The sequence below is a fragment of the Eurosta solidaginis genome, chromosome 3 (assembly GCF_040869045.1).
Source record: "Eurosta solidaginis isolate ZX-2024a chromosome 3, ASM4086904v1, whole genome shotgun sequence".
NCBI lineage: Eukaryota > Metazoa > Arthropoda > Insecta > Diptera > Tephritidae > Eurosta > Eurosta solidaginis.
The window spans coordinates 249,015,698-249,042,598 of NC_090321.1; the positions used below are offsets into that span (position 1 = coordinate 249,015,698).

The 26,901-nt window shown below is 37.5% G+C and overlaps 1 protein-coding gene across 1 annotated transcript in view; it reads right to left on the minus strand.

The window, feature by feature from the left end:
* The window catches only part of LOC137245353 (UDP-glucosyltransferase 2-like), an 82,503-nt gene extending 60,543 nt beyond the window's left edge, over positions 1-21,960 (minus strand). The window contains exons 1-4 of the mRNA XM_067775862.1: positions 21,861-21,960; positions 11,696-11,860; positions 3,960-4,056; positions 3,404-3,862 (exon numbers count right to left, since the gene is read on the minus strand). Of these exons, the coding sequence (XP_067631963.1) occupies positions 3,404-3,862; positions 3,960-4,056; positions 11,696-11,860; positions 21,861-21,863 (724 nt within the window). The 5' untranslated portion in view covers positions 21,864-21,960. The remainder of the gene's footprint in view (positions 1-3,403; positions 3,863-3,959; positions 4,057-11,695; positions 11,861-21,860) is intronic.
* Positions 21,961-26,901: the final 4,941 nt, after the last annotated feature.

Below are 26,901 nucleotides of genomic sequence, written 5' to 3' on the forward strand. Positions count from 1 at the left end.
ACTTATAAAGTGTTATATTTCTTTAGAGTCAATTTATTGTTTACTTTTTAGTTAATTTTATTAACCAAAATAATAAAAGCTTATTTTTAAAAAAGTTTTTTTTTCTTTAATTTTATTTTTTACTTTTTAGTTCGTTTTATTAACAAGTAATAGAAGCTTGTTCTTATAAAAGCTTTAAATATAAGTATAGGGGGTGAAACAAAAACACATATATCAGTTACATCTGCGTATAATGCGTATTGGAATTTATTAGTACACATTTTATGCGCAGCAACTTCAGAGGTGTATTTAAAGTTTAAAGCATTGTAAATATAAGTATTGAAGTCATGAGCCTGGGCATTCGCGCAATTTTAGTGATGTAAATTGCATGGCGCCAGCGCCAATGCGGTGCCAGCTCAATGGTAGCTCATTGACGAAATTACTCCAAGCGAATTTTTGACGCTTCTTAGTAGTGAGTGCGTAGTACATTTTACTTGCGCTATTGAGTGAAACGACTTTTGTGTGTCAGGCACGAGTTTGGTGTTATTGGCGCTACTGGCAGTGATGACACTGAGCTGTTGACGGTAGCGCTGGTAGTTCAGATTTTGAATCAGAGAAAGAATTGATGACCCGTGTGAATTATTATGGCTTTGGCCGTGTAAATTATTATGGTGTATTTGTATATTTTAGATTTAATGCACAATTAATATTTGTGTGTTTGAGCGGCCAAATAATAACAGTAGTATTGCTAAAGTGCTGCTTAGTTGATGGAATGTCGCTAATTTCTTAGCGATGATCAGCAGATTGTCAATATTTCGTTCAACGGACGCGCGAAATTGCCACATCTGCTCAAATTTTCCAAAGATTTTCCATTCTTGATTTAACTTAAGCTGTTATGCCAATATTTTTCAGCCAGCTTTTTTCAAATAGGTAATTTTTCCACGGCCACCGTGGTGTGATGGTAGCGTGCTCCGCCTATCACACCGTATGCCCTGGGTTCAACTCCCGGGCAAAGCAACATCAAAATTTTAGAAATAAGATTTTTCAATTAGAACAAAATTTTTCTAAGCGGGGTCGCCCCTCGGCAGTGTCTGGCAAGCGCTCCGAATGTATTTCTGCCATGAAAAAGCTCTCAGTGAAAACTCATCTGCCTTGCAGATGCCGTTCGGAGTCGGCATAAAACATGTAGGTCCCGTCCGGCCAATTTGTAGGGAAAAATCAAGAGGAGCACGACGCAAATTGGAAGAGAAGCTCGGCCTTAGATCTCTTCGGAGGTTATCGCGCCTTACATTTATTTTTATTTTTTTATTTTTTAATTTTTCCAAAAGCAAAATAAATTACAGAAAAGATTACAGGGTTAAACAGCCTTAAAAATTCAGCTATGTTGGTTATACACAGAAATACAACAGAGGGTTGTGTCTCCGCTTTTCGCAAGCGATGAGATTCACCACGCGTGACACGTGATTCACCACGTCCAAATATCACAATCCACGGATAGGTACCGGCGTGTTTGTATGGGACTTAGGCTGTTATGCCAAAGTAAATACAAATCTATACCGATAACTGCGTTATCGATTAATTTATCTAATTCTAACAAAGTAATATTGCATTGTCATCGGAGTTGTACATGTGTGCAAAATTTCAGCTCAATCGGACACCGGGAAGTGTATCAAATTTAACTTGCAAGATTCCATTACAGACAACAAAAGTGAAAGTAAATAAAAGCTTATAATGAACGATATCGCACTATAACCACGTCCACTTTTTCGATATCGAAAATTTCAAAAAGTGCGATAATTCATTACCAAAGACGGATAAAGCGATGAAACTTGGTAGGTAAGGTCAACCGACCTCATGACGCAGAATATAAAAATTAAAAAATTTTGGAATCTTGGAACGATAACTGTTCGTGGTATTACATATATAAATAAATTAGCGGTACCCGACAGATGATGTTCTGGGTCACCCTGGTCCACATTTTGGTCGATATCTCGAAAACGCCTTCACATATACAACTACCACCACTCCCTTTTAAAACCCTCATTAATACCTTTAATTTGATACCCATATCGTACAAACACATTATAGAGTCACCCCTGGTCCACCTTTAAGGCGATATCTCGAAATGGCGTCCACCCATAGAACTTAGGCCCACTCCGTTTTAAAATACTCTTCAACACCTTTCGTTTGATACCCATATTGTGCAAACGCATTCTAGAGTCACCCCTGGTCCACGTTTATGGCGATATCTCGAAAAGGCGTCCACTTATAGATTTAAGGCCCACTCCCTTTTAAAATACTCATTAACACCTTTCCTTTGATAACCATATAGTACAAAAAATTCTAGAGTCACCCCTGGTCCACATTTTTTCCTACATGGTTATTTTCCCTTATGTTGTCACCATAGCTCTCAACTGAGTATGTAATGTTCGGTTACACCCGAACTTAACCTTCCTTACTTGTTTATTCTACCGTTGAATGTTTTTTGTTTGTAGGTTTTCGAGTAAATACAGATGACGGCCTTTTATTTGCACGTGAAGGGCCTTGACTATTTGATGTGATTCGCGAAGTTGGACTCTGGTATAATGGTTGGATTTTGCGCTTTCTAATTCAGTTTAAATCAATTTCTCGAATTCATATGATGCCCTTCCAGAATATGGCATGGTCGTACAGGGTTTTTACTTTCTTTTTCATTATTTCTTTTTTTCTCTCCATGAGTTAATCTACTAGTGTCTTTTTTATATTCGTTGTTTGCAGCATTGTTATATATTACTCCAAGCTTTCTCTTATATGTATGCTTCTAGAGTATACAAAGTGCTTTGACGCTGCATTTTTACGCTGTTGGGGGTGATTCGAGGTATTATATATTGTTATGTCGGTGGCCGTTTGGCTTTCTATCTATATTAAACCTATTGGCAATGTTATCAATATTTATTATGAGGCCTAGATAGTTGATTCCTCTGTCTTTTCCGGTTTCCATTGTGAATTGTTTGTTCCCGTGCTGCTTGTTTAGGTACCAGCTCATCGCTATAGTTTAAATTCATATGATATCATCTACTTATCTAGCGCCAAAGGACTGGCCTAATTTTGAGTTTAATTCCTTTATGTACTTTATGTTTTTCAGATTTTGCATGATGATTCCAAACGAATGGCTGATGCCGGGTTTCCCATTCTCAGACCATTTGTTTGTCTATAGTATATTTTATTGTTAAGTAGAAAATAGTTTTGACATAACATGGCTCTTAGCGTGTTCGTGTCTCGCCAAATTTGACAACGGATGACGGAAAATCGTTCCAATATACACAGATCTGTTAATTTTTTTTGTACATGAAAGAAAATTTGAAACACCGTTGGACAAAAAGCTGTAAAAAATTGTAACCACACTTATAAAATTAATTTACTTTTTACATTTGTATGCACTTACTTGACAAATGACCAAAATATTTCTTCACCAGCTCATCCATTCCCGGAAAATATCTATATTCTCTATCCAAATCAAATTTCAATGTGTAATATGTATTCTCCACACGTTCCCAAAATGTCATATGATCCGTGAAAGGCATGAAATTAAATGGCACATAGGACAATGGTGATATGAAACCAAACATTTGACTCATGTATGGTGCCTGGGCAAATGTACAGGTACTTATAACGGGTACATCATAGATATGAGACAATGCCAAAAATGCTTCTTGACATAATTGTTCGACTATTAATAAATCGTAGACACCTTTGGTTTGCTGAGCGTTGATAATTGCTTGTACATTAGGTTGTTGCAGTGCGTACTCCGTAGAGACAACGATAAAATGTATAAGAACCTGTATTAAATATGATCCATTTTCTGTGAAGTCATACATTGAACTTGCGCCGGCCGTTTCGTAAACTGCAACAAACATATGTAAATATGTACATATATTTTTAAATAAATATTGCCATACACATACATATGTATTTCGTAGAAAGAGCTTTTATGTACTTACTTTTCGCCCAAAAATCGAATTCGGGCTCTATCAGTATTTCGGTATAATTTGTGCCTAAATTTAGTGGTTTTAATGTCTGTGCGGTTATCATGGTGACCTAAGTAATAAAATTGTCGAAAAATTAAGTCAATTTTTATAAGTTCCTCTTTATTAGGTCGGTGTCATGATTGTTTACAAATTTCAGTACAATATAGCAATAGCATTAATACTTGGCGGAGGAGATAGATTCTTGAAACTTGGAACGTACTTCAGAACCAGAAGATAATGCAACATGAGAGAGTTCACCAGGTGGCGCAGAGGTCATGATTTTTTTAAAAACTCTTGTGAATTTAGAATTTTTCTGTTCGAGATTTAAGTAATTTCCCAATTACCAGCAACTTTCAGGTAGCTTACGGTCCTATTAAATTGTAATTTCATCTTGATTGGAATAAAACATTTTTTTGAAAATTCATTCATAGCACATGATTAGTTAAAAACTTCAAACCTTACACGTGCATCATGGCACCGTTACTTCATGGCGAAACCATACAGGTGACGGCCGGAAATCTGCTGATTGGAACTTCTTCATTACGATTTTATACTTCAACTTCTGGCACAGTACTATTTTGACATTAATCCATCGAAACCATGTCGCCTCGATGCCATGTTGTAAGGTCGAGCCATGCGCGACATGCAAAAAAAGAATTCCGCTAGGTGAAGTGCGGGTATAGATAGTTAAAAAAATAGAATTTGGGTCAATGACCGACCTGTTTAAACCTTTTTTTAGATAGCTTATAACTTAGGCAACGTTTTTTCCGGAAAGTGGACCAAGCACCAACCAAAATGGTGACTGGAGCGGTGATGCAGTGCAAACGAAAGACGCAATTTCACTCTACGCCGATGGTTTTGAAATGGGCTGGCGTGTAGAAGCTGTGAGCATCTTAGGTGTCGCTATCAGTCCGTCCTCCAACTTTGCTAGTATTTACAAGTGGAAGTTGTCGGTACAGGGGACTCGGTGATATTCAAGGAGCGCTCATGGCGCTTAGCCCTCCCACCACTTCGTCTAAGTCATCAGCAGCTGCAAAATTTCACTTCAAGCCGCAGCAAACTTCACAAGCATTACCTTTGTATGGGTACCTGGTCAACGGAGCATTGAGAGCAATGATAAGGCAGACGAACTTGCAAATTCAAGGACCCCCCTGGATTCTGCAGACGCCACTTTCATCAATCAAAATAAACATACATGACGAATTCAAGGAGTTTGCGATTTTCAACTGATACTAGGCGCACACCTGTAAGATAACCGGGCAAACTTGGCCGAATTAAGATAGTAGAAGAACGGAGGACCCACTGAATAGGTCAACGAAAGAAATCATAAGGATCACTGCCACAATCAAACCACACTGGACATTTGGCCTTGCGCTAAGAGAGCATTTGCAAGGGCTGTGGCGAGGAAGGTAGTAAAGAAACGCGTACTGCCTGTGTTTATTTATACTATTTAGGCTTTTAACTCTGGGCAGTCATATACTGTTGTCACTTCAGGAAGATTTACCTATTTGCTCTCTAAAATATATCAGCAGATTCATTGTCCGCATTTGTTTGAACGGAAGAACGATTAGCCATACTAAAAGAGCAGAAATTTATTCCAAGAGAATGTGCATCAAAATAGCGCCTCGCGCGCTACTTGGGCTTGGGGCTTTGGAATCCGGGCGGCACAGTAATTAACCAATCTAAGGCAAAAATTGTAGTTTTGATCCTGCCCTACGATGGATACGCTCTGCAAAGGGACTCGAATATTTGATTTCTCTGAGTGTTCTTACAATGTTTTTTTGAAGTTTTAGTATTACATTTCCCAAGGACCTTCGCTATAATCTGAGATCACACTAGCTATGTACATGACATGGCAGACGCCCTCATATATAAATACTAGAGCGGGTCAATAATTTTATCAAGTCAAATAGGTCAATAAAATATTTTCTGGATGAGCGTAATATGAATTATTTTTGACTACGCCATCTATAATATTAAGTAAATTACGTGGTAAGTATCATGTCCAACTAATAAACTTTGATAAAAGAATACTGCCGTATACAACAGAATTATAGTATTTTATATTGAAATACATGGGCACATAAATTCTAATAATATAAACTGCTGGGATTTTCAAATTTTCCAATGGTGTATTAGTTGTTTACAAAAATTACAGTTTACAAAAAATATAATATCAATTTTAATGCTTCAGATTATACTGATACGATATACGATAATTTACTATCTGAACCGGCATTCACAAGAAATATTCCATACCATCACTTGGTATAATTCTTATACTATGATGACCCAACACTAAAGGATCCTAATATTCAAATGCATATACAAGGAACAGAAACATATGTACAGTTGGTAACATCTGTTTCCGAAAGTGTTACAGAAGAAAAGGTGAAGGTGTTATGGCTGTTACAGCAGAAAGTTGTGAAAAACAACCACGAATGGAGAAAAAAAGATTTTAAAAAATAATAACAAAACATTAATTTTATTTTTAAAAATACGTTAAAATGGACAATTCTACGTAAAAAAATAATTTTTTAAATAAATTACATTAAAATTATAAAAATTGTATTTTTTGCTTATTACTTGAAAATATAGTTTTCTTTGAAACATTTTTTCTACTAAAACGAATTCCAAACAAGTAAGGAAGGCTAAGTTCGGATGTAACCGAATATTACATACTCAGCTGAGAGCTTCGGAGAAAAAAAAAAATAATGGAAAATCACCATTTAGCACAATGAATCTAGGGTAACCCTGGAATGTGTTTGTATGACACGGGTTTCAAATGGAAGGTATTAAAGAGTATTTTAAAAGAGAGTCGGCCATAGTTCTATAGGCCATTTCGGGATATCGCCATAAAGGTGACCCAAAGGTCACTCTATAATGTGTTTGTACGATATGGGTATCAAATGAAAGGTGTTAATGGGTATCTTAAAAGGGGTGGGCCTTAGTTCTATAGGTGGACGCCTTTTCGAGATATCGCCATAAAGGTGGACCAGGGGTGACTAGAATGCGTTTGTAGTATATGGATATCAAATTAAAGGTATTAATGAGGGCTTTAAAAGGGAGTGGCCCTTAGTTGTATATGTGAAGGCGTTTTCGAGATATCGATCAAAATGTAAAATGTGGACCAGTGTGACCCAGAACATCATCGGTCGGGTACCGCTAATTTGTTTATATATGTAATACCACGAACAGTATTCCGGCCAAGATTCCAAGGCTTTTGATTTCGCCCAGTAGAACTTTTTCATTTTCTTCTACTTAATATGGTAGGTTTCACACCCATTTCACAAAGTTTTTTCTAAAGTTATATTTTGCGTCATCAAACTAATCCAATTTCCTCTCAATTACGTCTCTCCATCTCTTTTTTCATATATGGTATAGAATTATGGAATTTTTTTCATTTTTCGTAATTTTCGATAACGGAAAAGTGGGCGTGGTCATAGTCGGATTTCGGCCATTTTTTATACCAAGATAAAGTGAGTTCAGATAAGTACGTGAACTAAGTTTAGTAAAGATATATCGATTTTTGATCAAGTTATCGTGTTAACGGCCGAGCGGAAGGACAGACGGCCGACTGTGTATAAAAACTGGGCGTGGCTTCAACCGATTTCGCTTATTTTCACAAAAAAAAGTTATTGTCTAGAGTCTATGGCCCTACCAAATTTCACAAGGATTGGTAAATTTTTGTTCGACTTATGGCATTAAAAGTATTCTAGACGAATTAAATGAAAAAGGGCTGAGCACCGCCCATTTTGAAATTTTCTTTTATTTTTGTATTTTGTTCCACCATATCATTACTGGAGTTGAATGTTGACATAATTTACTTATACACTGTAAAGATATTAAATTTTTTGTTAAAATTTGACTTTAAAAAAAATTTCTTTTAAATTGGGCGTGTTCCTCATCCGATTTTGCTAATTTTTATTTAGCACGCATAGAGTAATAGCAGTAACGTGCCTGCCAAATTTCATCATGATATCTTCAACGACTACCAAATTACAGCTTGCAAAACTTTTAAATTACCATCTTTTAAACGAGGGCGGTGCCACGCCCATTGTTCAAAATTTTACAAATTTTATATTTTGCGTCATAAGGTCAACGCATCTAACAAGTTTCATCGCTTTATCCGTCTTTGGTAATGAATTATCGCACTTTCGAAAAGTGGGCGTGGTTGTTGTCCGATTTCGTTCATTTTAATTGGCGATCTGAGATGAGCGAGGAGGAACCTACATACCAGATTTCATCAAGATACCTCAACATTTAATCAAGTTATCGTGTTTACGGACGTACGTACGGACGGACATGGCTAAATGAATTTCTTTTTTCGCCCAGATCATTTTGATATATAGAAGTCTATATCTATCTCGATTAGTTTAAGCCGTTACGGATTACCGTTATGCGATGAAAGTTAATATACTCTGTGAGCTCTGCTCCGATGAGTATAAAAAGAACAAGTAAGGAAGGCTAAGTTCGGGTGTAACCGAACATTACATACTCAGCTGAGAGCTTTGGAGACAAAATAAGGGAAAATCACAATTTAGCAAAATGACCCTATGGTAAGCCTGGAATGTGTTTGTATGACACGTGTATCAAATGAAAGGTGTTAATGATTATTTAAAACGTAGTTGGCCTCAGTTCTATAGGTGGACGCCTTTTCGAGATATCGCAATAAGGGTGTACCAGGGGTGACTCTAGAATGTGTTTGTACGATATGGGTATCAAATTAAAAGTATTAATGAGGATTTTAAAAGGGAGTAGCCATTAGTTGTATATGTGAAGGCGTTTTCGAGATATTGACCAAAATGTGGACCAGGGTGACCCAGAACATCATCTGTCGGGTACCGCTAATTTATTTATATATGTCATACCACGAACAGTATTCCTGCCAAGATTCCAAGAGCTTTGGATTTCGCCCTGCAGAACTTTTTCATTTTCTTCTACTTAATATGGTAGGTGTCACACACATTTTACAAAGTTTTTTCTAAAGTTATATTTTGCGTCAATAAACCAATCCAATTACCATATCGTTTTTTGCTCAAGTTATCGTGTTAACGGCCGAGCGGAAGGACAGACGGCCGACTGTGTATAAAAACTGGGCGTGGCTTCAACCGATTTCGCCCATTTTCACAGAAAATAGTTATCGTCATAGAATCTATGTCCCTGCCAAATTTCACAAGGATTGGTAAATTTTTGTTCGACTTATGGCATTAGAAGTATTATAGACGAATTAAATGAAAAAGGGCGGAGTTACGCCCATTTTGAAATTTTCTTTTATCTTTGTATTTTGTTCCACCATATCATTACTGGAGTTGAATGTTGACATAATTTACTTATACACTGTAAAGATATTAAATTTTTTGTTAAAATTTGACTTTAAAAAAAATTTCTTTTAAATTGGGCGTGTTCCTTATCCGATTTTGCTAATTTTTATTTAACACACATATAGTAATAGGAGTAATATTCCTACTAAATTTTATCATGATATCTTCAACGACTGCCACGCCCGTTGTCCAAAATTGTTCTAATTTTCTATTTTGCGTCAGAAGGTCAACGCACCTACTAAGTTTCATCGCTTTATCCGTCTTTTGTAATGAATTATCGCACTTTTTCGGTTATTCGAAATTTTCGATATCGAAAAGGTGGGCGTGGTTGTTGTCCGATTTCGTTCATTTTAAACAGTGATCTGAGATGAGCGCCCAGGAATCTACATACCAAATTTCATCAATATACCTCAAAATTTACTCAAGTTATCGTGTTTACAGACGGACGGACGGACGGACATGGCTAAATGAATTTCTTTTTTCATCCAGATCATTTTGATATATGGATGTCTATATATATCTCGATTAGTTTATGCCGTTACGGATTACCGTTATGCGAACAAAGTTAATATACTCTGTGAGCTCTTCTCAGCTGAGTATAAAAACTGTTTGATTGAATGAAATTGTTCGAAATGTTCCGAACTTATTTTAGCTGTAAAGAAAAAAATGTCCATTAGAAATTTGTTAAAAATTTTAACGTAATAGTTAAAAGTTCATTTTAGGCTAATTTCTCATAATATAAGACTGATATCTCTACTAAAATTCAAAAAAAAACTATAGATATTAATACTGATTCTGAAATGTACGTAAAATACATTCAAAGTAAGCCCAATATGATATTTTTCCTGTAATTCTATCGGAAGCTATGACGATTTTTTAGCCAAACCCTACATTCATATGGCAAAATATTTATTTTGCAAAATTGGGGGACTCGAAATCGGACTTAGAGCTATGGTGTCTTCAGCAATTTTTCTTAGAACCACCTGCAGATTACGCTTTTGCTATAGTTAGTTGAAATGGCTGCGACCTTGGTCGCCCAAGTAGCTATTTACAACTATTTTGATGCCATGTAACTCGTCTAAAAACCTACGGAACGTTACGGTCAATGTATTACAACCAGCCAGAGTTGTTGATAAAATTAAGAATATTCGGGATTGCTATCACAGATAACCCTCTGAGGTCTTCTAGAAACGGGTTCTAAGGAACCTTAGCCGGGCTCTAGCTAGGGCCGTGCATTTACGCATAAAGTGTTCTACTGTCTCCCTGGCATTTGGATCTTTGCAGCTTCTGCAGTATTCGTTATACGGAATGCCCATCTTTTCCTACTGCCCAATGACCGGTGCAGACTGCTATCAGTTTGCATGTGTTAGCCCTGTATTTGTTCAGAAGACTTCTCGTCCTCTTTCCATCATAGTTTGGCCAAATGGATTTTGATATTGCACAGGTCGTGATGTTGTTTCACATTGTTTGTGCTTTCTTCAAGTAGAAGCTTTGGATATTCCCCTTGGCTACTGCTAAGGGTATGCCTATTTCGACTCTGGTTATTTCCTCTTTCATCTCCGATGAGCCCCTGCGTGCTAGCTCGTCGGCCTTCTCGTTACCCTCTATCCCCCTATGACCCGGGATCCAGATAACGCGTAGTTCTAGATTGGTGGATAACTGGGATATGAGTCGCTTACAAGCCCACACCTATTTTGAGTTATTGTGTGGCGAGGAAAGCGCTTTTATCGCTGCTTGGCTATCTGAGAGGATGCAAATTTTACCAGTTATATTCAAGCCCTCTAGTGATTTTCAGGCTTGCCAAATCGTGAGGATTTCTGCTTGAAACACGCAGTGCGATGGTAGTCTGAATGATGCAGACAACTCTCTGGACTCAAAGAAGACTGCGGCCCTACTCCCGATTCCATCTTGGACCCGTCAGTGTAGATTTGGATGTGGTCGACCCTTATGCCCGGGTTTCTCTTCTACTCATTCCTGCTTGGAAAGGCGGTACAACCATACTCAAACTTCAGTTTGCGAGGGTAGTAATCTGTCTCGGTACTACATGTACCATACGGAAGTTTATTTAGGATACTACTATGCCCTTGCTGAGTATCCTCTAAACACCCAGACTCCCCGAGTCTCAGTGCGGTTTGTGACGATGTACAAAGTATATGCAAGTCGATCGGAAGCAGGTGCAAAATGGGGTCTAAAGCAGCTGTGGGGCAAGTGCGTCCGGCCCCTATGGCACCAACACACGCAGTGCGCTGGGCTTTTTGCACGCTTTTGCTATACTCCTGCTGAAAAAATATCCATTCCTACAATTTGACCCGCTCTAATAAATATATATCGAAATTAATCAGAAAATATCTCAATTAAGCGTAAAATACTATATGATTTTCTTACCTCATGTCCATGCTTTACCAACTCTTTTATAATCACGCGATGCATCATGTAGTGACTTCTGCCAGGAAATGCGTAAACTGCGAGTATTTTGGCACCATTTGTTGTAAGTATTTGCGTCAGCAGCATGGCCAGCGCCAATAGCACACCGACGAAGGTATTGGAGTACTAAATTGGAGAGTAAATATATTTAATTTTGTTTGTTTAGACAAGGCAAAATAATAGTTATTTGCTTTTCGAGTTTAAAAAAGTCACAGAAATTTCGATAAATACGAAAAATATCTTTCAAAATAATTTGCCCAATAAATATTTTTTGAGTCATCCGAATTTATTTTTACAACTTTTTACTTTGTTTGAGTCTTCAAAAATAATTATTCTGGACTTTTATTTATAAATAATAACTAGTATCGCCTGTGGTCGAAATTCGACCAATTTGTATTTTTTTCAATTTTCGATTCAGTCAAGTTGCATTTAAATAATAATAAACTAAGTTGAAATAAAAGAATATATAATAAAACTAAATACGAAATAAAATAAATTAGCATAAAAGACAATAAAAAATTTAATGTTATATTTTTGTAGCAAATTTATTATTTTTTGTTCAGTATAAGACGTACGGGTAAATTTGCCATTAATTGTTATAAATAAATTTAGTTAGTTTCAACAAAAGTTAACTCAATATTTGTGATTTCTTGTTTTTTGAAAGCAACTAAAATAAAAAACAAGGAATCTGTTAAATAAAGACCTATGTATTTACGTGTAAGTAAAATTTGTCCAAAAAAATGGGCCGGTTAAATTACTACTTCTCTTTAAAGTTTTTTTATGCGCTAACGCTTAACAAATTTGGAACAATTTGTTTAGGATTTTGGTACAGACCAATATAGGTAAGTGGCAATAATGGGAAACAATATTTTATTTAAACTGAAAATGAGTGAAGCAGTAGTTCTCTCACCGTTTGGCGCGTACGAATATGTACATATGTAGATGAAACATTTGAGCAACGAGACATTGCAGCTTTTGGAATTTCGAATTCAGAGGAGTTTGTGAACATAATGGGTTCTACAGATGGCAATTTCTATATTTGCACAGATTTTCGAATTTACAGAAAATTTTTCTATTAATTATAAACAAATAAAGTAATATTTGTTAACAAAAATAGACCAATGCACTGTGGCTGATCCATACGAGTCGATTCATATAAGGTTTATATGATTTTACGTACGCTAACTATGCGAAACAGCCTGTCAATTGATTGTATGGAAATTTTGTTAGCGTATTAATATATAGATAATTTGTTTTTTAAGTCATAAACCTTTTTTGTTTATCGATTTATGTTACATATGTGCATTGCGAATTCATGCAAGAGACGAATGTCTGAAAAAAATATTCACAACAGTAAACAGTCTGTCTGTTAAAACCGCGAAAAGCGAAGCGTGTCGGGACGAGCACAGGGATCTACTGAGGATCTACATATATGAAATTTCCAGGGCGAAGAGAATCTCATGGAAAAGTTTCTGTACGGACATAGAGTGCTCCAGCGAAACAGCACGGTTGAAAAAAGTCCTACCAAGGGGAATTATAGTCCAGGGACTAATAAAGAAAGAGAACGGGGAATTGTCACGTAATAGTGAGGATTCCCTTGAGGTGCTTCTCGACACACATTTCCCATCAGGAGACGGCTTAGAAGAGCCAGCAGACATCACTCACACTTCGATCACGGAGCGGGTAGTCCGGGCTTGGTGACCGATACCAATATCGAATTGGCAGTGAAAACGTTTTCTAAGTTTAAATCGCCGGGCCCAGACGGTATATTCGCGGCCATGCTACAAGTTTCAAGTATGACGGTCGTGGAATGGCTTAAAATAATATTCGATGGATGCATAAGGCTGAATCATGTACCGCACTATTGGAGAACTGCTCGTCTAGCTTTCTTAACAAAGGCGGGGAAAATCGGTCACGTGTATCCCAGAGACTATGGACCCATTAGCTTAACATCATTTCTGCTCAAAACCTTTGAGAGACTGATAGATGTGTACATAAAGTCCAACGTGGATGAAAAGCTGCTCTCCACAACACAGCATGCGTACACCAAAGGCAAGCCGGTAGACACCGCATTGCATAGGGTGGTAATAAGCATAGAGAAATCCCGGAATATAAGGAGTATGCTCTAGGAGTCTTCTTGGACATTGCCGAAGCCTTCAAAAATGTTTCTAAATGGGCGATTATGGATGGCCTTAATTACATTAAAGTACATCCCGCCTTAATGAGATGGATCGGCTGTATGTTAAATTGCAGGAAGATTACATCAAAATGGGGATTGTACGAGGCCACGAAATCAGTGGACAGGGGCACGCCGCAGGAGGGGTGCTATAACCTCTGCTGTGGACGCTGGTCATCAACCAACTGCACAGCCGATTCGATGAGGGACCCGTAAAACTTACGGCTTACGCAGATGACGCTGCAATTGTCATAAGTGGAAAGTGCCTTCCAACGAACGATTAGTTCTTTGATGGATCGGGCGCTTCGGGATATTCATACCTGGGCATCTAATGTGGGGTTGAAAGTCAATGCGGAGAAGACGGATATGACCTTGTTTACAAAGAGGTACAAGGTCCAAAACTGGACCAGGCCTAAGTTAGGAGGGGTGACTTTACAGGAGACGCCTTGCACAAAATATCTAGGAATCATCCTAGACAGTAAGTAATGTATCTCAACGTGGAGGAGAGGATGAAGCAGGCCTCAACGGCACTCTATGCATGTAAAAGAATGCTGGGGTGTAGAGGGGCTTATCGCCCTCTCTTTCTCATTGGCTTTTTACAGCGATTGTAAGCCCTATTCTATACTATGGAGTTCTTGTTTGGTAGAAAGCCACACAAAAAACATCATTGCAGACTATCGATGCTTAGCATTACGGGAGCCCTTAAAACAACCCCGACGGCTGCACTGTATACTATTCTGCACATTCCATCAGTAGACCTTTTAGCAAAGAACATAGCATTAACAACTGCAACCAGGCTCGGTGCTTCGGGGCAGCTTGAGCGCTGACCACATGGCCATAGTAGTATAGCGTCATCAATCACAAGACGAACAGACTACCTGATTCCCTATCTGCGCTTCGAGGGAAATCTTAAGGTAACGATAGAGGTGGACGGTTGGCGCTAGGGTGCGCAAATGGCGGACGAGGCGATACATGTGTACGCAGATGGTTCTAAAATAGTGGAAGGAGTAGGGCCTGCAGTATACTGTGCTGATTCGGAAATAAGCAGATCCTACAGGCTGCCGGATTCCTGTAGCATTTTCCAAGCGGAAATTTTAGCCGTAATCAAAGCAGTAGAAACCCTGGGAGAGAATAGCTTAAGCTACAACCATGTTAACTTTTATATTGACAGTCAAGCAGCAATTAAGGCAATAATCTCGCATAGCACAGCATCTAAATGCATTTTAGAGTGCAAGCAGTCTTTGGAGAGAATCGGGACAGGGAGAAGCATACATCTATATTGGGTCCCAGGGCATATGGGAATAGATGGGAATGAAAAAGCGGACGAACCAGCTAAAAATGGCGCATCCCTTGAAGCTTGCTCCATAGACGTCCCAATTAGACTGAGCGAGATTAAGTGAAGGCGAGAGGTGCACATGATCGACCAAGCGGGAAAGGCGTGGGTTCAAGCGCGGGGCTGTAAAGGATCGAAGATTATGTGTAGGTCTTACAACCTTAGACTAACAAAGTTGCTTCTATCATTAAAAAGAGAAGACTGTAGACTCATGACGGATAATCTGACTGGACACTGCCTTCTGGCGTCACATGCATTTAAATTAGCGTTGGTCAGTGATAGCAGATATAGGAAGTGCGGGTTGGAGGAGGAAATGATCGAGCACGTTCTGTGCTCGTGTCCTGCACTTGCCAGGCTAAGACTCCGGCTATTAGGAGTGATACAGCTGTCAGATCCAGAGGCAGCAAGTGGCTTAAGGAAGTTTCTAGTATTTGCCAAGAGTACGGAGTTATTTTATAACATAGGTCCTGGTTTTTGATAGGGTTTTTCGGTTTGGTCGTTAAAACAAACTTCTTGTAACACCATGGACTCAATCAGTCTATGTGAGGTCCTCTTGGACCGGCCAGTTCAACCTAACCTAAACAGTCTGTCAGCTATTATTTGACAGGTAGGTATGGCAATGGAGGAATAGAAAGATTTTTCACTTGTGCGATTTCACAATATAAAGATACAATACTAGAATTTTAGAGCACAAGTCCCATAGATAGACCTGAAATTGTTATTAAAAAATTTTGAGAAATGGGTAAGCATTAAATCGAAGATCTTAACCAACCCAGATTTCGGGTGACAGTTGCTGCCTAATCAAAGCAACACTACAAAAGCCTTATGTACAGTAATTGAACAACGAACGTGAAAACTGAAGTTAAGCCACATACAAACAGACGAAGTGATAGCCTAATTGCAGGCCTGCGGTGTTAGAAATTTGACGACTCGAGTTCGAATCTCAATCGGGGAGAATATAATTTCCAATTAACAAAAAAAAAACACACAAAGTTATGTGAAGAGATCTTTGGCAGGGTCAAAATAACTATAATATCAGCCACTATGTTTAAAGGGCCATTTAAACTTGATATATCTATATCCATATAAAACAGCTGATCCAACCAATCTTATGGAAATCAGTATAATTGGTCAATGGCGCCATAACATAACTCCATAGCCATAACAATATCATAGCCAACCAACTTGTTTTTGGCTTTTCGCCATATTTTAGTGGGAGAATTTATTAACTTTTTTTTAGATTCTGTTTATTGTTTTGGATACGTTTTGACTAAGAGACTTATTTTTTGTGATATATGATTGTTATTTTTTGCGTTTTCTTCATTTTCATGAAAATTTCTCGATTTTTAAGTTATGGCACCAATAACTGATGCCAATTGTTATGGATAAGTAAAAAATATGGTTATGACTATGGTGTTATAACTATGTCAACTTTGCCAGACCCTTAATTCCTTTCAGTTTTTCCAACATAATAAAATTACAATAATTTAATAAGAGAAATTATTGCGAATATGTTTTAAAATCATTCAATTTACGAATATTTTATTAATATTTATTATAATTATTATGCCTCTAGTTTATTTAGTTATTTTATCCAGACTAAACCTACAAGCTTTATTACAGACTAGTTAAAAAAACTTTGATAAAAATAGCATTAAACAGTTTTAATAAATGTATATTTTTGAAGTTTAAAAGAATTTTTCAAAGAAAATGTAAATGTGAAAATAAAAATAAAATAAACAAGTAAATTTGTCTAAGTTTTGGTGTAAGCGAACATTTTATACTCAGCGTGAACTTTAATTGTACATTTCATTTCAGATAAATTAAAAAAAAATGTGTCTCCATTTCCTCTTACAGCAATACTTGATAAGTGATATATCATTGATTCAAAACTATTTTTTGCTAAGTTATAGCTTATTATTTTAGTCTACGACCATTTTAAACTTGTTTTATATCTAAGTTGCCGTGGTCTTTAACAGATTCCGTCCATTTTTACTAAAAATATTTTCTGCTATAAGGAAAATATGTGTTCTTCCTTAACCAAATTTATTAATTTTTTTTCAAAACTTTCCTTATAGTAAAGGCAACCTTTCTGCCGAATTTTGTTCGATAGGTGTAACGATTTTTGATTTATGATTAATAATATTTGTAAAATTGATTTTATTAGCCCACACGTCAAGTTTCAACATTCTAAGTGTATTATTTATTAAATAATCAGATTTTTTGTGTTTTCCAAAATGTTATATATATAAAAAGTGGGCGTAGTTATCATCCGATTTCGCTCATTTTCTTGGATCGCACATTACTTGGTTTGGAAAGTTGCTAGGTAAGGTGGTATTATTAGTCAATCACTTGCGTTCCACCTTTATATTTTTATTTCTCATAAATATTTTTGCAATTTGTGTGTCAAAATTTATATATATATTTTTTATTTTATTTTTATTTTTTCCTTTTCTTACACTATCTGTTAAGTTCTACGCTTCTAGCAAAATGAGAACTTACATAAAAATCAATCCCAAAATTCCCTCCGTTCCGTTTGATTTTTCTAAATATCTCAGTCCGTGCGCCCCCTACCGAAACTTTTTGTATCTTATCATCGGCTGTCATCGACCTCTGAATTAAGTTTGAAATTTCAAGTCTCTAGCTCATCGAGAAGTTACTTGAAAGCTGGTTTGTAAATTTTCAAATTCTTATCTAATTATTTCGATCCGTGCGAACGGATTGTTTTTCCTTTTGCTGCATTATCACCGTGTTCTTACCTATGCGTAAAGTTTCACGTTTGTAGCTCAATGAGAAATTACTTAAAAATCGATTGCAAGATTTTTATGAAAAGCGGGCAAACAAAATTATTTAGATCCGGGTGCCACCTAACGGATTTTTTTCCTTTTGCTGCATTATCACGGTGTTCTTACCTATGTGTAAAGTTTCACATTTGTAGCTCAATGAGAAGTTACTTAAAAATCGATTACAAGATTCGTATTCTATTTATAGTCATATATAAGACCAACTGTACCTTAATAAGGTCATGCTATGCCCCCCTTTTTTTTTTAGAGATTTCACGCGCCCAACGCTTTTATTTAATAGTCTGATAAACACCCTAGATTGATGAGAATTGTGATGACTAGTTCCTAGGACCTACCTAATTATTTTCTAGATTTTGGTATTATTATTACTTTATGTAAGTATTGTTTTCAATAAAACCGTTTAACTTAAACATTATTTTTTTTTAACTATTTTATTAAAATATTTTATGGAAAGTATGTTATTGATGTGTGAAGGAAAATATCATGTTTTTAACCCATTACGATGTGATAAATATTTGCGCCGTTTTAAAGCACATAGCTGCTTTCAAACTTGATTCAAATTTGCTTTTGGCGGTAGGGAAATGTATGAAATTTTTTACATAATACTATCGTTAGGGGTAGATGCAACGTGACAAAGTTAAAAGCTGGATTAGTTAACTATCCTTTGCACTCGCGTTCTTTTCTGTGGACGTGTATCTACAAAGCAGATCTTGCTGTAATTTTCCTCTCTTGGATCGCTGCAATGCGGATGTTATGCCGCTTCATGAAATCAACTATCTCCGTGATCTTCCAAGGTTACCCATTACAGTTTAACTGCAGAATTCTGAAGTGCAAAGGGGGAGGCGTCGTCACTCTTGGGGGTAAATGACGGGTGACTACGCCTGAGTTGAAGGAGGCCAGGACGCAAATGCTGTTGTGGCCTTGGGACTGGACGTCCATGGGTAAGCATTGGGATATCCGTTATAGTTGGGTTTGCGGCCTGGCAGCTTGATGCGATGAAATCCGCGGGGGGTTGCGGTCGCTGAGACCGGAACATCTAAGAAAGTGGCACCATCCAAGCCAGGAGCTGCATTGGGCAGGTGTCGCAAACATGTATATTCTGTACTGGAAAACGGTGCAAAAGGTGGTAGGAGCTAAGAGTCTGTTTCGCTGACCTACCCGAATACTAGTTCCCGCAAGAGGGTAAGAAAAAAACGGGGCGGGGGCTGATGCGCGTCATTGCTACCGACTTGAACTAGAAACCACAATAGATTTTGTAAAAGTTACGAGGACGTTGGGTTTTGGGGTCTTGCCCACAACATCTTGTCCAATGCAACCATCCCTTGAACGTGACACACTGACAAGAGTGTGACCGTTCTAAAAAGATTCTTTTCCGGCAAACGCAGCATACCTTCCAAAAGCAGGAGAATATGACGCAGTCCTGCTGCAAGGATCTGCTGGGAGGATGACAACTTGTAGGAGGGACGCAACAAATTAAATGTTGTTACACTGAAATGACAGCCCTTGGTCGGGAAAAATCCCGAATCGCTCCGGTACATAGAACCGGCTGCCTTGGGACTCGTCAATTCCTTCGTATTCTTCCTTGTCCTATATATTTTCAAACAAGACAGTTTCTTCATTAAGAATGCATATTAGATATTCCATATTTACATTAAAAACAGAAATATCTTTGGAGATAGCTAAACAACATTTACCTTTGCAATGGTCGACTTCCAATTGCATCGGAACAAATAAAATTGTAGAGCATATGTAGTATATGGGGAAAACCGCCAAACTTTGGTTTTTTTGGAGAAAAAATTTTTTTTTGAAACATGGTAGCACGCAAATATCTTTTTGTTAGTAACATTGAGGGGTAAATTGGAGCTATAGTGCATCGCCGTTACTCGTCTTACATAACACCTCAAAAAGTTATAGTCAAAAGACCGAGCAAAATATATATAATGTGAGGTCGCAATGTTAAATATACATTTATTTCAACACTTCTGTACGGATTATATCGAAATTTTAACAAAATATGGAGATATATACAACTTTTAGTTATGTAAAATTTTTTTGATAAACCAGACCAGGTTTTTTAGATATCGGTAAAAATATAAAACCGAATAAACGCCAAATATTTTTTGCTGTAAAGTTTGCAACACGTTATTTTAACACCTTTCTACCGATTATCTTGAAACTCTAAAAACATATAGATATGTGAACGAAGTATGTTTAGATAAAAAAGTTTTAATACCCGAGATCCGGTTTTGGAGATATTGATAAAAATATAAACCCGGAAAACTTTAATTTGTTTTACTTATTTATACACTTCTTAACCGATTGTGTTGAAATTTTATCAGGATGTACATATCTATGTGGGATATATTTAGGTAAAATTTTGTTGATATCCGAATCTCGGTTTTAGAGATATCGGCAAAAATATGAAACCGGGTAACCGTCAAATATTTTTTTACCTGCAATATGGATATCAAACAAAAAGTATTTTAAAGATATTTAACTTACTGTAGTTGTCATATCGAGATTCCCACATCTTAAGGCTATTACATTAAAATAGTAATGTAAGCACAGAACTTCATTAAAATATTAATACTGTACATAGAGCAAAGTTAATTGATTTATTTATTATTATAATTTTTTTTTGTACCAAATTTGTGTTTCTTTTCATTTACTTTTAAATAAAACCTGGTTAAAAAAAATTTTTTTCTACACTTTTTGGCATGTACAAACATCAATAACTTTCCTTGCGTGAATATTCCAATATGAAGCAATTGATGGTATACTAGTGTGGTGAAGAGAAAAAATTTACAAACGGGTATGAAGTGATAAAAGTAAAATTGTAGCTGTGCCCACAAAAAAACATTCTCCTGAAAAAAAAATTTACGCAACCACGCGCTTCCACTTTATTGCCTCTGCCTTCAAAACTGAAAGGGACACATCGAATTTGAAGCCCTAAGTATTTTTAGTCCCTGATAGGCTATTATCGTGCATAATCCACATTTCAATACTCAGTTGTCTCAAAAAGCTATAAGCAAAAAACTGTCAATATTGAAAATTACAAAAAAAAAAAGTAAGCTGTTTTGATTGTGATGTGATGTGATAGTTTTGAGTATTGGATGGGCACATTAATTTTGCTCATACTTTTAGAATCTCTGCATTCAGTTTAAATTTCATAGCGTTTCAGCGATGCCTCAAAATTTTATAGAAAAAATTCCAAAAAAAAAAAATTAAGTGTTTCGCTAGAAAAAGTGTAAAAATCGCCGTTTTTTACGTTTCGAAGTTCTGAGAAAACTTACTATCAATTTTCTTGATTTTTTAAATCATCAGGTCGGATAGGCAAAAGGTCAAACTTAATGTCTTTGTACTTTTTTCTGTCCTTAAGTTATTTGCCCACGTGTAAAACCCGAGTATCCAAAAAAGTAAAAGTTTTTGGGATTTGCCCATATACAGTATGTATTTGTGTATGTATGTAGATGGTTTGTAAATATTTTTGCATTGAAATCAAATCACTTTCGCCAGCGATTAAAACAGTTATAAGTAAGTACATAACCGTTTTTCAGAGTACTTCTATGCGAGCACATAGCTGTTTTCGATCACTTCTAAATCAAAAGAGATATACCGCCATATGCAGGAATAAGTGCTCTATAGAGTGATAATAAAATATGCAATAGAAAAAAATTAAAAAAAAAAACACATAACTATTTTGATGGCGCAGCGACGATATGCAAATTCAAATTGTATTACGATGAACCAAAAAACATCAACTTTTAACAAAAACATTGTACAATTTTTAATTTAATTTACTAAATAAACTACCATTTTTATTTTTTGGGTTTGCAAATTCTGGCAAATTTTAATACTGGCAAACTTGATATCTTCGAAATCAACTGTAAGTACATAATAATTTAATGTTATCTCTACCAGTACACTTCTTATACTAAAGTTATTGTAGACGATTGCCGAAATTTCAAGCAATGGTGAACACATTTTAGAAATTCGTGCGTATCAAAATGCTACAGTTGTGGCTTAATTATATGCAGCGGGTGTCTTGCCTGGGGTATTCTTCAAAAAAAATTATGGAAAATTGTATTGTCTACCTAAATCAAATAATAGGTCGTATGCGCAAACGCAGTGAAGTCCATTTTTTGATAAAGGTCACCACGTCAGCCGGTTCTATGTAATAGAGCGACTTGTGATTTTTTTTTGCCCCACCAAGGGCTGTAATTTCAGTGTAACCTTATTTAATTTATTTCTTCCCTCAAACAAATTGTCATCCTTGGAACAGCTACTTGCAGCTGGACTGCTCTTACCCTCCTGCGCTGGGAAGGTTGTGGTTCAAAGCATATGCTGGAAAACTATCTACCTCAGACGTTCAAACTCTTGCCAGTGTGTCACTTGTATAAGATGGTTGCACCGGTATTTGTCTGGGTTAGAACCCAACGTTCGTAGTCGTCGAAATTTCTACCGAGTGACGACGAACGGGTTAGCCGAAAAGATAGCGCAGATAATTGACTAAAGGAATAAAAATAATATTTGTATAGCCGCACTTCAAGAAAGAAATCTAACTGCCTTATCGGACGTCCGAACTTTTCTATTCCACCCCAGCATCATCCGCAGGGACGAGACCTTATAAAGTTAAAGCATAACCATCTGGTCAGGTGATGTTGATCTAGAAATAATTAACATCTTCCTTCCACCTGCTTTTCAAAGTGGCTATCGCCCGGACATCAGCGCGGTACTCAGTGGCGAAGCCTATCTTATTCTTAGCCATCACGACGACCTTTGGCATTCCAGCTTACCAGTTGACACCAAAGGGCAGGCAACTACCAAAGAAAATAGACAAAGCGACCTTCTGCACGATAAACAGCGATGCCCTCACAGGTAATTGTCACATCTCGCCACAAATCGTCAGCGTAGTGGTCATAAACTGCGTCAAATGGCAGCCGACGCTTATTTTAGTATCTGGCCACCTGCCCAAACTCCTTTAAATACAGCCACCTGCTTGTTTTATCACCTCTGAAAAGCGGACTTTTATTAACTTCAAAAAGGGAAGCTGGGAAGGCTACACAACCTGCACACATCAATATGTTGCTGCTCTTCCCATTACGATTAATGTCCGGCAAGGTGAGCGTGTGCTCCATCGGTAGAATACCAAAAATCATTCTTTATTTCCTGTCTGAAGCTGCAAACTTAGCAAGAGAACGTGACCTAACGAGTCAACTCCACCCAAAACACCACCATGTTAGGAGTCTCAACTTGGATATTATGCGGCTGTTATTTGAACACAAATCACCTAATGAACTGCAACCACTTTGCAGGTGTTGGTAAACTTTGGCCAACCGTCAAACCCTTGCCCAATACCATAAAACACAATGATAAAATATCCATCTCTTTCGGATATAAAACGTTATCGGATTCAAGGAAATGTGAGAGTGCCTTTTGCCGACGATTTATAACGTATCCTTCAGTAGACAAAGCCAGATTTCGTGTAAACTAACGGGCACATAAACACAAACATGACGTGTCGTCCATTACCATCACCCCACAAAGGTTGAAGAAGCCACCCAAATGGCCATGCCCGCTAAATCAATAGGCCCAGACGGAATAGTCATTCCACTGCTAAAAAATCTTGGCGCTGAGGGAAAAAATTACCTTACCTTAAATCTGTCATTGAAGTCCTTTGTCATTCCCCAACAATGGAAAATTTCAAGGATAATTCCACTACTACAGCTTGGCAAACCAGCTAATGAAGGCGAGTCATATCGACCGATATCCCTCCTTTCGTCAGTGGCGAAGACATTGGAAACCCTTTTTCCCTCACGGCAAATCTTCGCCTAGCCACGCATCAACATGGCTTCCGCAAATGCACAGCGCCACCACAACTCTCAATGCCATAAATACCCAGATTAATTATGGACTAACTCAGGAAAACCCCATCATAGAATGGTATTAGTGGCATTTGACCTGTCAAAAGCTTTTGACACAGTCAACCATGGCACGCTACTACAAGACATAGAAGGCTGGCACCCTCCCCTTTTCTACAAAGATGAACCGCAAATTATCTGAATGGTCGGCAGGCATCGGTTCAATTTAGAAACGAAATCTCATAACCTAGGAAAATTAAACAGGTGGTACCACAGGGTGGTGTCTCATCCCCGATTCTGTTTAATTTCTACATAACATTCCCCACCAGAAGGAGTTACAATCATTTCCTATGCCGACGACTTGCATGGCAACAGGACCTAGCCCAACAATTGATGCATTACAGTCTAAAATAAACAGACATCTCCCAAATATTTTCAGTTTCTTCACCTCGACCAACATGGTATTATCACCGACAAAATCCCCGGTCACTCTGTTTACGACGTGGAAGGAACAGATGTTCCAAATATTAGACTTTCACGTCCCCTGCCATAGAAATTGTATCTAAAGTACAAAGTCGCTTGCTTGCAGCACCTGAGGAAAAGAAAAAGAAACTTTGCTAATCACGCACAAAGCAATTGGCCGGCCGCTCACGAACTACGCTTCACCAGTTTGGTCGCCTGGTTTTGAAAACACATACTAGAAAAGGATACAGGCCTATCAAAATGCTGCAGTCAGAACTGCCACCGGATGTCTCCTTATGACCCCCGAACACCATCTACATAGTGAGGCCAAAGAGTTTAAAAAGCACAACGAAATACTCAACAGGCTGTTTTTGCTAAATTGTCACAAAGCAGGTCAACCTAGCAAACAACTGCTTGATCTAGCACTGTCTCCATGAGGGTTAAGGGAACACCTCCATGAGCGCTATGACGAGATCAGGCACATGCCAATATTAGAAATTTTGTTCTGGATTTTCCGGACGAATAATGACAGACAGGACATGTATTCAGCACTCATATAAATTTTAAAAGGTAAATAAATAAAAAGGTGCTAAGATTTCCAATATCTTGCTTAGAAAAAATGTGAAATTTGTCTTCAATGCTTTGACCTTACCAACCATTTTTAACCAAAATCTTATACTTGCGCAATTAATTTGTAATTTATTATTTCACTCTTATTTTCTTTAAAAAATTATTGTCGTCGATACCTGAGCTTGTCGACGTAGTGGCTAACCATTTACGTACACGGGCTGTCATTTAACCCTCAACTTACCAGCCAAACTTATTTACTCACTTAATTGGCACTTAACCGTTGAAACGGTTATGGCCGTCCAACAAGGCCGTCGTTTTCCGCTTGGTCCTTCCAGTGGAGTGGGAGCCGCTCTCTACCTCTGCTTCCATAAGCGGGTTCCGGTAGAAACACTTTCTTTTCCAGAACGTCATCTTTCAATCGCATAACATGGCCTAGCCAGCGCAGCCGCTGCGTTTTAATTCGCTGGATTATGTTGATGTCTGCGTAGAGCTCGTACAGCTCATCGTTAAATCTTCTTCGGTACTCGCCATCGCCAACGCGTAGAGGTCCATAAATCTTTAGAAGAAATTTTCTCTCGGAAACTCCCAGAGCCGCTTCATTTGATGTTGTTATGGTCAATGCTTCTGCACCATATAGCAAGACGGGTACGGTAAATGGCTTATAGAGTATGATTTTCGTTTGCCGAGAGAGGACTTTTATTGGCAATAGTGATACTTCGCTGTATTTCAGAGCTGATGTTGTTGTTAGTGTTGATGCTAATTCCAAAATAAACGAAGTCCTTTACTATTTCCAACGTATGGCTTCCAACAGTAGCGTGATTGCCAAGGCGCATATGCGCTGACTCTTTGCTCGATGACATCAGGTACTTCGTTTTGTCCTCATTCACCATCAAACCCCTCTCTACCTCCAGCCAAGGTTACACCATCGTTTTTTATCTTTAAATATTTTATATATATACATACGCACATACATATATATTTACACATTTATTTTAGTAGCCCCACAAATATTCTCGGAGAAATCCTATTTAGCCCCCACTATAGCAGGCACCCTGTCGCTGATGTAAGGGCTTAGCCGAACTCTATAGCCCCCGATTTTGTGGCTGAGCGGTTGCATCTACGCTGTTTCGCTTTACAGGAGGCCACGGGATGTCGGTGACTAAGAACTGCCAACCTCCAAATCCAGGGTGTTATGCGGACCGTACATATTGAATTATTTGCACCCAGGGGGTATTTACGGTTTGAAAAATTGTATCCCCATTTTTAAAATTAGACCACTGAGCCGGCCTTGTTGGGCAGGTGGTAATACGATCAAGATGAATTAAAAAAATTTAAAACAAAGAAAGGATGAAAAGGAAAAGGCGATGGCGTCGCAAGCTGGAGAGGAGGAAATCGCTACTAGATGTCTGCGGTACTCCTCCTATTTTCCTTTTATCTTTTACTAAATTTTCCCACCTTTTCATAAAGTTAATCTACTCGCCTCCAATTAGCTAGTGTATCGAATTTCAAATATTTTGAAATTTATTTATTTACTATACAAAATGCGCATACAAAAATTGTCTTCACCCCGATCCGAATATAATTAATCTAGGCCAATATATTTACTTTCACCGTAGTTAGGACCCCACATTCTCTTGTAAAAACATCAAAAAGTCTACAGTAACGAGGTTGTTTTATTTGAAGCGACATAAACTAATTTTCAAAATTCCTATAGAAGCCGTCTGAAACACATTAATTTTACGAGCATAAGAAAGATGGAATGATGCTTAAATACATAGGAAATTAAGGTCTCATTAACACTTTGAACAATATCTTGATTATGTCATCCCGATTAAGTTCGAGCAATGTTGTTACTCAAGATTTATTGCACCGCTCCCAACTCTGATATTAGCAGTTTGCAAACAAATGAAATTAATAATTGTACGCTTTGATCTTTTCATAAAAATATAAATCATATGTAT